At 42.9% G+C, this 13,107-nt stretch overlaps 1 protein-coding gene across 6 annotated transcripts in view; it reads right to left on the reverse strand.

Moving 5' to 3' along the window:
* RUNX2 (RUNX family transcription factor 2) overlaps positions 1-13,107 on the reverse strand; it is a 157,609-nt gene that overhangs the window by 56,983 nt on the left and 87,519 nt on the right. For 3 of the 6 annotated variants that reach the window (XM_064709905.1, XM_064709904.1, XM_064709903.1), the window contains one exon: positions 11,577-12,301. The exons of the other annotated variants lie outside the window; for them this stretch is intronic. In XM_064709905.1, the coding sequence (XP_064565975.1) occupies positions 11,823-12,301 (479 nt within the window). In that variant the 3' untranslated portion in view covers positions 11,577-11,822. Of the gene's footprint in view, positions 1-11,576; positions 12,302-13,107 lie in introns of those variants that run through there. 6 annotated transcript variants of the gene reach the window in all.

Raw genomic sequence — 13,107 nt, forward strand, 5'->3', positions numbered from 1 at the left:
TATTATCCTTGTCTCTGTTGGGTGCACCTTTTCACATGTCACCAGGACCAAGGGATGCCAGCCTGGCTGCTACAGTTTTCCCCGATTTTGGTCCACAATTCCAAGGTTCAAAGGATGCAGTGGGATGGTAGAAGCCATGCATGTACCAGTGATGATGCCACCTAGGGAAGGGATGGATCCCTTCATGCAGCACCTGTGGGTTTATGACTAATATTTTAACAGGACAGTAACTGAAATGCCAAAGGGCCAATAGTGGCATTAAACCTGGCAGCAAATCTACACTTCCTCAAACTGCAAACTGGTTCCAGTTTTAGCTCTGCTTTTTGACAGAGCTAAATGTAAGATCTGCACACTGACCCTACACATTCAATACTGCTTGGGGAGCTGGAAGAGGGGGAGGTTTCAGGGCCCTACTACTTCCAGTGTAAAGCCAGGATCTGAGCATGGTTGTGGGGTACCAGCAGTCAGTTTTTCTGGGTCTGGATTGAAGGCATTTGAGGCAGTAATTCATGTTCAGACTCAAGTGTTTAATATTTCTTGTCAGTCTCACTACTGTGAGTTGGGCAGCTTTTCATCAGAATGCACAAAATGGCCAACAATCTCTTGTTACAAGGTCTTTTAAGACTAAACTATCAAATTAAGAACTGACACCTAGATTATTTTCCCTTTTAACCCAATAACTGATACCACAGAGCCTGCAATGTGGACTTTTCTGCCCAATTACAAAATGCCACCCAAACCCATGAAGAAAAAGAAGGAAGAAGCATGAAGAAGAAACCCAGGATAACACCCTGTGCCCTCCATCTTGCTTCCATCCACAACATACTAAAAACCCAAAACCTAAATTTCTCACCAAGTGATACCCCTACACTACTCTCTGTAATCTATTTCACACTTTTGTGGATTCAAGTCTATCTTGAAGTCTAGGAAACTTTCTCCATGAATGAGGGTCAAAGTCAGTGCTCCCCTGGGGGTCAGGGCACCCCAGAGCAGACAGAGACATTGTGATTTGCATCTGAGATAACTTTTGTTTATGGTGTACATTCATTTGTCCATGAATGGACAGGGTTTCACCCCTCAGCCCCCAGCAATGGACAGATGCAAGTCCCCAGTGACCTCGCCTGGGCAGCCCTGGGGAGGTGTCACCCCCTGCACACCATGGTCAGTTCAAATACCAGTGGTTTGTGTTTCCTGTCTCTTGACTGTCACACTGCAGGTGACCTAAATTATCTCTGCCTATTTTAAATTTTGTCCAGATGGTGAGAGCTGGTACAGGCAGGTGTCTCTCAGCAGAACATGCCCTCAGCCATGGGCGGAGGATCCTCTTTCCATCCTTCACCAGGTGCTGCCGACACAGGGTGGGCACTGGGTCTGTCCCTCTGTGCCACACACACCTGGCTCTGTAAATCCACAATAATCAGGTAATGCTGCAGAACATCAGCACATTATCTGTTGGTGTTTTCTGGCATGGAGGAGCTCACGCACTGCAGATGCCCACAATAAAATGCCAGTCTTTACATGACCATCCCCAGAAAAACATTCTTTATAAACAAAAGCAGTGCACAGAGAAAAGTCACTGTGCCCCATAAAATGGAACAATCAAAATAAGTTCCTAGTTGTAAACTTATGAAAATAACAACTGGGGGGATCCTTTTGGTCAGGCAGAGACAGGGAGGTTTGAAATAGCACGTACCAAACCTACCCTTGCTGGCAAGGAAAAGGGTTGCACAAGTCTTCATAAACAATTTTATCTGCAGTCATTAGGCAGCAATCCTAAACACTGAATGAGTTTTTCCCATCATTTCACAATAGGTTTTTTTCTGGTTTCTAGGAACTGTTTGTGAGAACTGCCACTCAGCATCTGAGAAAAATGTGTGGCAATGATACACAGTTAATTAATTTTCTTGGGCATTGCCCCATCACAGAAATACAAAATATCACGTCACCATGAACTCTGCTTTTCCCTAACACTTTCAATCCAATACCTATGAGCACATTACAAACATGAGTGATTTTACTATGATTTCAAGTTCCTGTGCTGAACATAAGGAAAAAAGGATTGAAGGGGCAGTGTGAAGAAGAGAGGCACAGGCATCTTCCTTAATGCTCAATACAACGCCTTATGAAAGCCTAATCCTGTCTTTATCAAGTGCTTTGAATTAATGTCTTCCAGACAAATAAAAAATACTGAGAACAAAAACAGGGCAGAGGGGAAAGTACAAAAAAAAGATGGAACAAAAATGCCATTTTAAACCACTGGCCCCTACTCAGCATGGAACCATTTTCTATGGCAAGGAGCAAGTCAAGCAAATTCCTTGTTGAATTGGTATTTTCTACAGCTCCCCAAAAGCTGTGAATTTTGCAGCTCTGTAAAACAGAGGGTGAGATCCCTGCCAGCACTGATCCAAATCCCCAGACAGTGCAGGAATTCCTTCTCCACACAGAGTGACTGATCAGTGAAGGGACAGAAGCACAGGCTGGATATTCAGTCCTGACTTTAAGATCCAGCTGCCAAGTGGCATTGCAAAGACTGACCTCTGGAGATTTCTCATACTTTTTTTTGGCTCATTCTCCTGGTGTGCTCATCTTAACAGAAATCAGCTGTTTTCCTCACTTTTACAGTACTTGCAGAAGAGACTTTAGCATCTGGCCTGGCTATTATTAAAAGATGAGAGCACGTTGCTCTTTTAGGAGAACACTACTACTGGTAATAAATGGACAAAGAGCCTTTGCATCCAGGTTTCCCTAGATCTGTCTGGATTACTTAGGATTTTTATCCCTTCTGCTGAGGCCTGTTCTTCCTATTTCCTCACGTTTGCCAACCAGCCTCACACATCCTGGAGCAGGGATAAAAATTGTGTTTTCCTGGAAGAAGCTGTCTCAGAGTGTTTGGATGTAGCAGCATCATTTTCAGCTACCAAGGATTTTGGAAAACAAAAAGTAAACAAGCTGTGGGGGGTTGAGAAGCTTAGTGTTTAGGCTTTGATTTTATATTTAATAGTGCCCTAAAATCATAGTCTGGAGGAATAATCACAGCACCTTCCAGTACCTAAAGGGACTCCAAGAGAAGTGGAGAGGGACTTTGGAAAAGGGCATGGAATGACAGGACATGGGGGAGTGGCAACCCACTGCCAGAGGAGGGGTTAGATGAGATATTAGGAACAGATCCTTTGCTGTGGAGCAAGATGATCTTTAAGGTCTCTTCCAACACAAACCATTCTGTGATTCTGTGAATACAGCAGAGGGAAAAAGGAGAGGTCATTAAGCACTGGAACCCTATAGATGTGCTTCAAAACGAGGTTTTAAACCCTTATTGCACCTTGTGTGCCCAAGGTCAGAGGCAGGGACAAACCAAACCCTAATGCAGAGGCTGGTGAAAAAGTCACCAGCTGCACTTTGGAAGGTTGGAGGTGGACATCAGGAGAAGCTTGGGGATTAAATGCTCCACTGAAGCCTTGTCTTTATCTCCATGCTTAGAAGACACCAAGCCTTGCTGGGCACAGCCCTGCTGAGAGGATCTGGTGTCTGTGGTCCTGCATTGAACCTCCCTTGAGCCAGGAGAGCAATGGAGACTCCTTCACTTCACTCAACCAGCACTCCAGTGACCCTTCATTGATCACACCCACACTTACGGGTAGGAAAATGCTGTGTCCAAAACCACGGGACTATTATTAGAGGGACATCAGCTGACCTCTCCTGGCGTAATCACCATCTGAATTTGGTCTCGTGGCAAACATTAATCACTGGCAAGCTGCTGCGGTGTATCAACATTAACATGGGCTGTTTGCTTTTCTCTAAGTGTTGGGACATCCCACAAGATCCAGCTGCTCATCCCGAGCGAGCTGCCGGGAGGGAGCGGCCAAGGGCTGCAGGGATCCCTGCTTTTCCTCCTGCCCCACCACAAATCCTGAGTAAATCTGTTGAGGCAGCACAACTTGGCCTTAGCTCCACATTGTTATTTAACCAGATCAGCAGTCTGGAAACTGGGTCATTTTCTTTCTAAACATGTGGTTTAGAATTGTGCTGCTTCAAAGGACACTATCCAATGGTGTGAGACCAAACACTGGATTTGTAGTAAAAAAGCTAAACAACAACAACAACAGTAACAAGCAAAGTTCAAAGATCTTTGTAAACATGGAGCCCATAAGACACCCTGTCACAGTAGGGAAATAACAAAATCCCTGATCTGTATTTAGGGTAATTGAGGCATTAAAAGAGGAGTCTCAAGCTGTCTGGAGAATCACAGATGATGCTGAAATTTCTCAGCTGCAGAAGTAAAACTAATTTGTCTCATATTTGGAAGTTCTTACAAATATACTTATGGGATTTATAAAACTCTCACACAACTGGAGTAGGGAAATTCAAGTCTGCTTGTTATTTAGGTAATACAGTCAACATTTAAAATGCAGGTTGCATGTACATTAGGTAACATATATAATAAATGTGCACAGGAGTAGCAGGGCAGGCCTGAGAACTTCAATTTTAAATTATGTTGTACATCCCAAGTTATTTGTTTGCAGTGCATCAGATCACCAGAAGCTTTTGGAAGATTGGGGTTTGCTCTTTCTTCTATCTTATGGTTTTATCTGTTACTGGCGCCAACAGTTTCCTATTCCCAGAGGGATAAATGCTGAGATTTACCCCTCCAAAGTCATGCAAGTATCACCAAGAGTCCTCATGGGAACATCTCCACACATCCCAGACTGACATTGCACCAGTAGATTTTCTCTAAAGAGAAAAGATAATCACAGAAGGCCCAAGCTAAATATTTAATTTTTTGCTTCAAGCTTGTGCTAAAACTTTTCTTCAAGATGTTAAGAAGAAATGCTCAACCTACTCCCATAATTTGATGTCAGAGTTGTCCCCATCACTTGTCCAAGGATTATGCATTTCTAACAGATTTGTTTATATATTTTAACCCATCCAGCAAATATTTCTAGTGAATAATGTTCTTGGTCTGTGCTCTGCAAGCATCCATCCAAGTGGTGAGTGTCTGAGCTGGACACCCTCACTGCACCCCTACCCAATACATGTTCTAGTGTGACCCCCCACATGCTGCAGAACACTGCTCATCTGTGAGAGGTTACCCAGGGGAGTGCTTTCACCCCAAAATATCAACACATTTCCTCCCAATGATGCAGAAGGTAACTAGGCAGTTCATGTCAATCCTCGGGTATATAACTGAGGTTATTTCCTTCTTTCCACCAATAAACAGCTTGATGAATGTTTTATTTGGTGTCAGAACAAGGTTTGGTGCTGAACCATAAAGTCAGACCCTGCTTCTTCTCACCCCCACCTTCCAAGAGCTTGTTTTAGGCACAAAAAAGGCTGATTTAGGCCTGTGGCTGCTCTGAGCCCTTCCAGTGTTGCTCACAGCCACAGGAAATTAAAAAGTTAAAACTGAGGCCAGCAGGGAGAGGCGGCCTAGGACTGTGTGGGACCAGCAAGGCCAGACTCCAGCATTTCAGAGATGATGTTCAACCCTCACAACCTAAACCCAAGATGCTATTTATTGGCACTGAAAGATGGGGAAAACAACAATCACCACCCCTTGCAGGAAACATCTCTAGCTCTTGTCTCCTAAAGAAGTTTGAGTCTCATCTGCCCCCACCACTCCACATCTCTGTGCAAGGCTGTCCTCCATGTTCACCAGCAGTGGTAAGTTGCCTCCAAAGTGGTTTGGTTTCTTTGCTAAGGCAAAAGAGTTGCCTTCTTAAGCTGCAGGGTAAACAAATCCAAAAATCAAAATCAACATCCCTAGCATGGGGAAGTTCAGTGGGAACTACTGTACTGGATCAGAGGGATGGTTTGGCCCTATCAGGCCTTGTGCTGACCATATCTGCTGCAGATATCCCAGAGAAATGTGCAGAAACCAACAAAAACTGATCTTTAAGGTCTCTTTCAACCCAAATCATTCTATGATTCTATGAAAAGAGAGATCACTGTAACTCCTCAGTAACCTGCCTATGCATGAGTTTAATCTTCTCCAACCTCTTTGCTCAGATTTCATTTAGCTGAATATGTGTTCTCCAGACAGTCACACAAGCAGTTTTTATCTCAGACAACAACCTGCAGGCAGCTCCCAGCCTGCCTCACAGGCCCATGGGATAACTTGGAAAGAATTATGGGAGGTCTCCAGATCAACCTCCTGCTCAAGCAGCCTCAGCTTGGAGGTCAGACCAGGCTGTTCCACGCTTTACCATTTGGGCCCTGTAAATCTCCAGGAACAGAAGTGCCACAAACTCCCATGGCACCTGTTCCAGCACTTCACCATACAAAATTGAGAAAATTTTTTATTTCCATTGATGAGAATCTGGATTAAGTGACCATGAAAGCAAGACTATAATGAGGGTCCCTCTGGGCAGTGGGTAGCTGAGATGGGTTAATCTGTGTGGCCAGAGGGCAGCAGAAAGCCTTAGCACTAATCCTTGTAGCATGAGTTCCCCACAAAACAATTTCTATAGCAACTACACTACAGAACATTGGTTGGTTTGCTTGGTCCCTTACTCTTGGATCAAGCTCCCCTATAATCAGGACTTGGATTATGAGCTGGAGTGAAACAGCCCTTGAGTTTTAACCACCACACAAGAAATGTGTAGGTCCATGGTAAAGCCAACAAGAGCTCCTAAAATCTGTATCAGTGACATTTAAACTTCAGAGTAAAAGGTTTCTCTAAATGAATGGAACCTCACATCTGTCTGTGCTACTATTTCTCTTCGGCAGACTCAAGAAATATCTAAAAAGGATAAGAACTTACTATGAAACCAGGCACAAGCTTGCACACAACTCCTGTCCTCTCCTCCTGCAGACAGCCTAGGGTGAACTTAACCTCACCTTCATTAGCTGCATCTCCTCCTACACCTGACACTAAGCTGGAGGAAAAATAGCCTCCTCCCTCAGTCCCCTCCCAATCCATACATCTTCTGCTGCTTGAAAACTATTCTTGCCTCAGGCCATGCAAATCACAAGATTATCTGGAACTGCATTCCTCAGGTCTGACCAGGAAGAGGTGGGGATAGCTCAACCCCCATCATGGAAAAGCATCACAAATCCAAATCCCTCCCTCCCAGTTTAGAAATCTATCCCAGTTTTCCCTGGAATGTCCTGGGTAATGCCAGTTGTCCGGTTCTAGAGTTAGTGGCCTAGCAAGATGGACGAGAACAGTTTGCACTCCTCTAAGAAACACAATTTTCAATAATTTGCAGGCTCAGGAAAAGAAGCAACATTTGAGAACAGGTTTAGAAAGTGTCTTCCACTACCCAAGGGTCTGGAAACTTGCTTTGTATATTTAGTTGAAAACTGAAGTGCTGCAGAAATTGATGGGTCAGCCACAGATGGCCTGGTCCCATGTCCTACCATGTGCTTGCTTTACCCTTCCTGGTGCCAAGAAGAGACAAGGAAGAAAAAGAAGCGTAGAAGAATGTTAACAAAAAAAAAGCCATTTTATTGAAAATGAAATTAAAACTTCAAATTAATATTACAATCATGAGAAAATGCCAAACAATTCAATTTACAGTTGCAACATACAATACAAATAGTCCCTTTGAAGTTGAAGTAAACCGATCCACAATCATCGTCTGTGGCATAAAGCAGAGTGTTTGTACAATATGTGCATGAAAAGCAAATCTTGGGTGACAGCATTTGAAAAAATAAAAAAATTAAAGCTTGTATTTACACAAAATGCTACAAATATTTTGTTCCAGCGGAAATTCAAGATTGGTAAAGCATATTTAACAACAAAAAAAATTGGAATGTCACTCATATTACCTAAAGTTACTGTAAAAGTATGGTTTTGGCTGATATACTTAAAAGTACTGCATTAAAAAAAAGCAAAGAGTTATCTGTAAACATGGAAGTAAACAAACATCTAAAAAAAGTTCTCAGAAAATGTTAAACTGAAATGCATTCTATTTAAAAACAACAAGAAATTCAGGGGGGCAGAGAATGGGACTTCTTTGAGCTCATGGCTGATCCAGGTTTAATTATTGCTTTTGCTCATGGCTTGCTGCTGCTGCTGCAGCCCAGCATGGGACTGAGCCTTGCTTTGCTTAGGGTGAAAGTGCAAAAATTCTCCCCACTCCTGATGGTACCTGTGGAAACTGGTAAGTCTTTGCTCAGGGGACTGCTGGCAACAAAGGTTCAATGCTAAGAAAGACACAGCAGGTGGGTTTTTAAAGGAAATTATAAATGTCATGTGAATGATGCTGTTGGATAAATAATTTCCTTTACTTTTCTGTCCCAACCCACTGCACCCAATCTGGTTACCCTTAGAAGGAGGGAGAGGAGGATTTAATCCTTCGTTCAGCAAAAGGGACATTGTGCCTGTTGTGCTGTAAGAAAGTCTTTGGTAGGATATGAAGCTGGAAGGTAAAAAAAAAGGCAATTTTTTTTATTTAAGTCTATGACCGGTGCCGAAGATTGCCACTGCCCGAAGGGAAGGGCCGTTGTACCTTTGAGAAAACTCTGTTCTGCAATGCCAAGCACCTCAAAAAGCTCAGATAAATTGATATGATTCACTACATAGCACCGGCTTGGTCTGAAAATCTGATTCAAGAGCATTTCCAAGTGAACTTGAAAGCATTTTCTGAAAGCTCTGATGAGCATCTCTGCCTCAGCCTGTACGACTCCCTCCATGACCAGCCTGATGTACTGGGACATATTTTCTAAAGGCACCAGGAGGGTTCAGGAGCTTGGGGATCTACTGAAAGTCAAGGGGCTGGTGCTCCTCTGTCCACAGGTATTTAGGAAATCCTTTCCTTCCTATCTCAAGCAGGCAGAGCCAGGTCAGACTAGGGCACTGATCTACTTGATCAGGCACGCGTGCCTTGACTGGGCAGAGAAAACATTTTCAACGTTTGTCCCTAAAGGTCCAGTTGAAAAACCGCGGGGACACAAACAGAGTCCTGTTGGTATTGGGCAAAACAAAAGTCTGGTCTGTGCTGGATTTATCCAGAAACAAAAACCAAGTGCTTGAATTTTACAACAAAGTCTTAAGGAAAAAAAAAAAGCAAATCTGGGTTGCTGCCTGCAGCCACTCTTAACAACATTTCGACACAAAAGCACCCTAAAAATTACTTAATATGCATACAGTAAACCTTAAAAAGCCCTTCTCAGCAATAACAAATAATGTACAAATATAGTACCTTTTATTAAATAGGAAACAGCTTGCACTGGCAGTACATCTCTTTTTCTCTTGCTTACTAAACAAAAAACAAAACTGAAATGTGTAACCAGACACTGGTTTTTTAAGTGCTGCTGAGACTAACAAACGTTACTTTACAGTTACAAATAAATGGACAGTGGTATGCTTCAAGCTACCACAAACCAACAATAAATAGAATCAATTACAGCTTCCATCTTTGAAGGAAAACTAAGTATTAGAAGAAAAACAAAGTGTCTTACTTATACTTTAAGCATACTTGGTATACAACCTTTAGAAGGCAAAGATTTTATTAATTTATTATTTTTAAGAGCACGTCATCACGCAGATTGGAGGGCTGTACCATGCTAAGGGCAGCTCGTTAACAGCTTCGCTGCTAATGAGCAGTGGTGTCCGGCTCTGTGTGGCTGTGCCCAACGTTGATTTGCTGCCATACTTTGGAGGTAGCCAAAGATCACCCAAGGAGCAGCTTGGAGGAGGCTGCGGGCAGCGGTGACTGAGGCAGTGGAAGGAAGGAGCTTTGGCCAAGTCCACTGGCCTGTGCTGAACATCCCACTAAGCCAGGCTTAACACCTGCCTGGGAAGAGTGTGGGGAGGATGACTCAGCTCCCACCACGTCCAGCCAATGCCATGTCACTTCCCTGCATGCCATGGCAGCCTTGGGCTGGGCAAAACTGGGGCTTCTCTGCGGGGTAGTTTGGCCACAGACAGATTGGGGTTTGGGTGCTGCTGGCGCCACCCCTGGGAGCCCCAGGGTGGCTTTGAAGGTGAGTTTGTGTCTCCTGTGTGGGCAGAGGTGAGTATTGCTGCCCTTGTGCTCGTCCCTCTAACACGGCAACAGCCACATCAGCTTCGGAGCCACCACAGCATCTGCACGGCTCCCGCATTTAATGCTAACGGGTGGTGACTCGCTACCAGGCAGTTTCTGTCTCAAGTTTGAAAACTTTTAATTCCACTGAGTGGGCTGAAATTGCAAGGGGAGGGGAAAATGTTTCACCATTTCTCCCTTAATCCCACTTCTGAGATATTCAACAATTCATCATTTGCAAAATACGGGCTTTGAAACAGTTTTGATTTTTCTTTGGGAAAAAAAAAACCCTGTCGAAATCCAAATTATGCTGTCAAAATAGACTATTTTAAATATGAATCTTTTCAAATTTTGAAGTTCTGAGAAAAAATCTTTGGAGAAGAAGAAATTAGGGGAAGGGTGGAAAATATTTCATCCTTCCTACCATTTTTCCAGTGTCTCCACAACTACTGATTAAAAGGCAAGACTGTGTTGAAGGCAACCAGACAGCTAATAAAAATATTTTAAACACGATATTTCCTTCATAAGTTATATAAAAAGATCGTACATCCCAAATCATTTGATGTGGATGCATTTAGGTTGGGTTTGTTGTTTTTAAGTCACATTGTAAACTGGTTCACACTGGAACTGCTTTTCAGAGTTGGGTAAAGGTCTGAGGCTTACACTATTGCAGAAATGTAATAAAAAAAAAAACTAAACAAAACAAAAAACACTTTTAGAGACCGAAGTCAATATATCATTACATTAAGAAACGTTTAAAGGGTCCAAATGTCATTAAATAATTATAAATATTCTTTTAAACTTAAATGATGATTCATGTTAGCAAACAACCTCAAATTTTACACATTTATAATTTAAAAAATAATAAAAAAAGAACATAGCCGAACACAAATACTATGTATACCATTTTGGCTCTAGTAATATATATTGCCATTCTCATATTTTGCATAAGTAATAACATTTTGTTTTTTTGTTTTTCAAGGTTTTGGTTATTATTTTTGGTTTTTGGCTAATCGAAGGCAAAACGAACGGATACAAAAGCAAAACGGAAACCCCGGGGTTGGCTCACCTAACTTGAAAACTCATTCTCTTTAAGTACCCAAAAACAAACCAAGAAAGCAATGAACACAGAAATTCCAACCGTTACGCGCAGCAAGGCTCGGACAGAGTTTTTTGGGACAGCTGTTTTCGTCTGAATGGATCATAGCAAAACGAAAGCAACTTGCTCTTTGCTTTCCTTTTTATGTGCACCAATACAAACCAGGTGAATTGCACTACAGGTGTGGAGAGGGTCCCATACGTTGTATGATTGCAACTGTATCTGGAGTTCATGGCTAGTTTTGGTTTTCTATTAAAATAAAAGGGAATGCAGCCTTTGCCTTGCATCACCATGTTTCTCCTGATAGCCAGGGAGTCCGTTCTCTCCTTGTTGGCAAAAGTACTCACTAGTTATTACAAAACTCTAGGGGGAAAAAAAATAGAAGGAAAAATTCCAAAAAAAAAAAAAAAGAAAAAAAAAGGAGGGGGTGATTTTTTTTTTGTGTCTGTGTGTGTGTGTAGGAAGTACATTTTAAATATAAAACAAGGTAAAATGCTTCCAAGGGGAAAAAAGAAAAAGAAAATATGTGCTTTGATTCACATAATCTGAAACATGGGTTGTGGTATGTTGGTAACTCTTGTGTTATTTATGGCCATTATCATCCCATCTACACAGTTGCACATATTGGTAAAATCTGGGTTTTTTTAAAAAAGAAAGAAACAAAAAACAGGCACTTCGTAGTTAGTCGACCATTTGGTGGTTTGGTGGATTTTTTTTTTTGGCTTGCGGAGGTCGGGCCGGCTACGGAAGAAATCTCAGTACGGCCTCCAAACGGACTCATCCATCCTGCCACTAGAATTCAAGACGGTTGGGGAGCTGCTGTGGCTGCCATCCGCCTCCACCCCGTCACTCTGGGTGGGCAAGTTAGGGTTTAGCAGTGTGCTGCCGTTGGACGTGGTGGTGCACGGCGGGAGCATCCTGGAAGGGGAGCGGTCCCCTCCTGGCACCATGGGGAACTGGTATGATCCTGATGAAGTGCCATAGTAGAGATATGGAGTGCTGCTGGTCTGGAAAGGTCCACTTTGGTTTTGGGAAGAGCCAGGGTAGGGTGGTGGTAGGTAGGTGTGGTAGTGAGTGGTTGCGGACATACCCAGTGACATGCCTGAGGTGACTGGCGGTGTATAGGTAAAGGTGGCTGGATAGTGCATTCGTGGGTTGGAGAAGCGGCTCTCAGTGAGGGATGAAATGCTTGTGAACTGCCTGGGATCTGAAAATGGGCCCAGCTCTGAAGCACCTAAAAAATTATAACAAAAGACGGGGGAAAACAATTCTGTAAATACCATTTTTTGTATCACGTGATGATAGAATTTTATTTTTCTAAGATAACCCACTTCTTTTGGCCCCCAAGAGAACAGCAGATCATATCAAGCAACACATTGCAAGGAACAGAGTCACACATCTGTCTTCTGGAAGCGCTGGGCCAAATTCATCCCTGGTCTAACTCCACTGATGCCAATGGAGGGAGCAGCATTGCCATCCTGAAGTGCTCAACGGTCATGAGTCAGGTTGAAGGGAAAAAAAATCTCAAAAATCAAGAGATTGGAAAAGAGCCAAAAAATAAAGGGGACAAAAATTTGATAAAATATAGAGATTAAAAAAGAGCCAAAAAAGAAAGGTGGACTTGGAGTTGATTTGCCTTCTGGTTTCAGAGTTTTGAGGGTCATGTGTCTCTGTTTTTTTGCTCGAGCCTCTTGAGAAACTCAGGTCTGGTTGCACACGATAGCTGAGATTCCCACCTCAGCACAGGCTGTCAGGAGCTGGGGTTTCCAGAAAAGTAGAAATCACTTTGCAACTTGTAGTAAAGCTACAAGAGCTGGCAACACCAAGTTAACTGCACCACTGACACCAGGAGAGTTACACTGGGGGTGACTAAGACCCACTTCTTGCCTTAAAACAATTTATTTAGGTGAGAATCCACTCAGCTGCTTCCTTTGGCCAAAAAACAGTTTGCTGCATCTGAAGGACGGACAAGGCCATTAAGCTGATAGAAAAAATGCAGATTTTACTCTTCAGAGAAGTTGATGGAAAATTACAAGCCCA

This window comes from Zonotrichia leucophrys, chromosome 3 (assembly GCF_028769735.1).
Source record: "Zonotrichia leucophrys gambelii isolate GWCS_2022_RI chromosome 3, RI_Zleu_2.0, whole genome shotgun sequence".
Lineage (NCBI taxonomy): Eukaryota > Metazoa > Chordata > Aves > Passeriformes > Passerellidae > Zonotrichia > Zonotrichia leucophrys.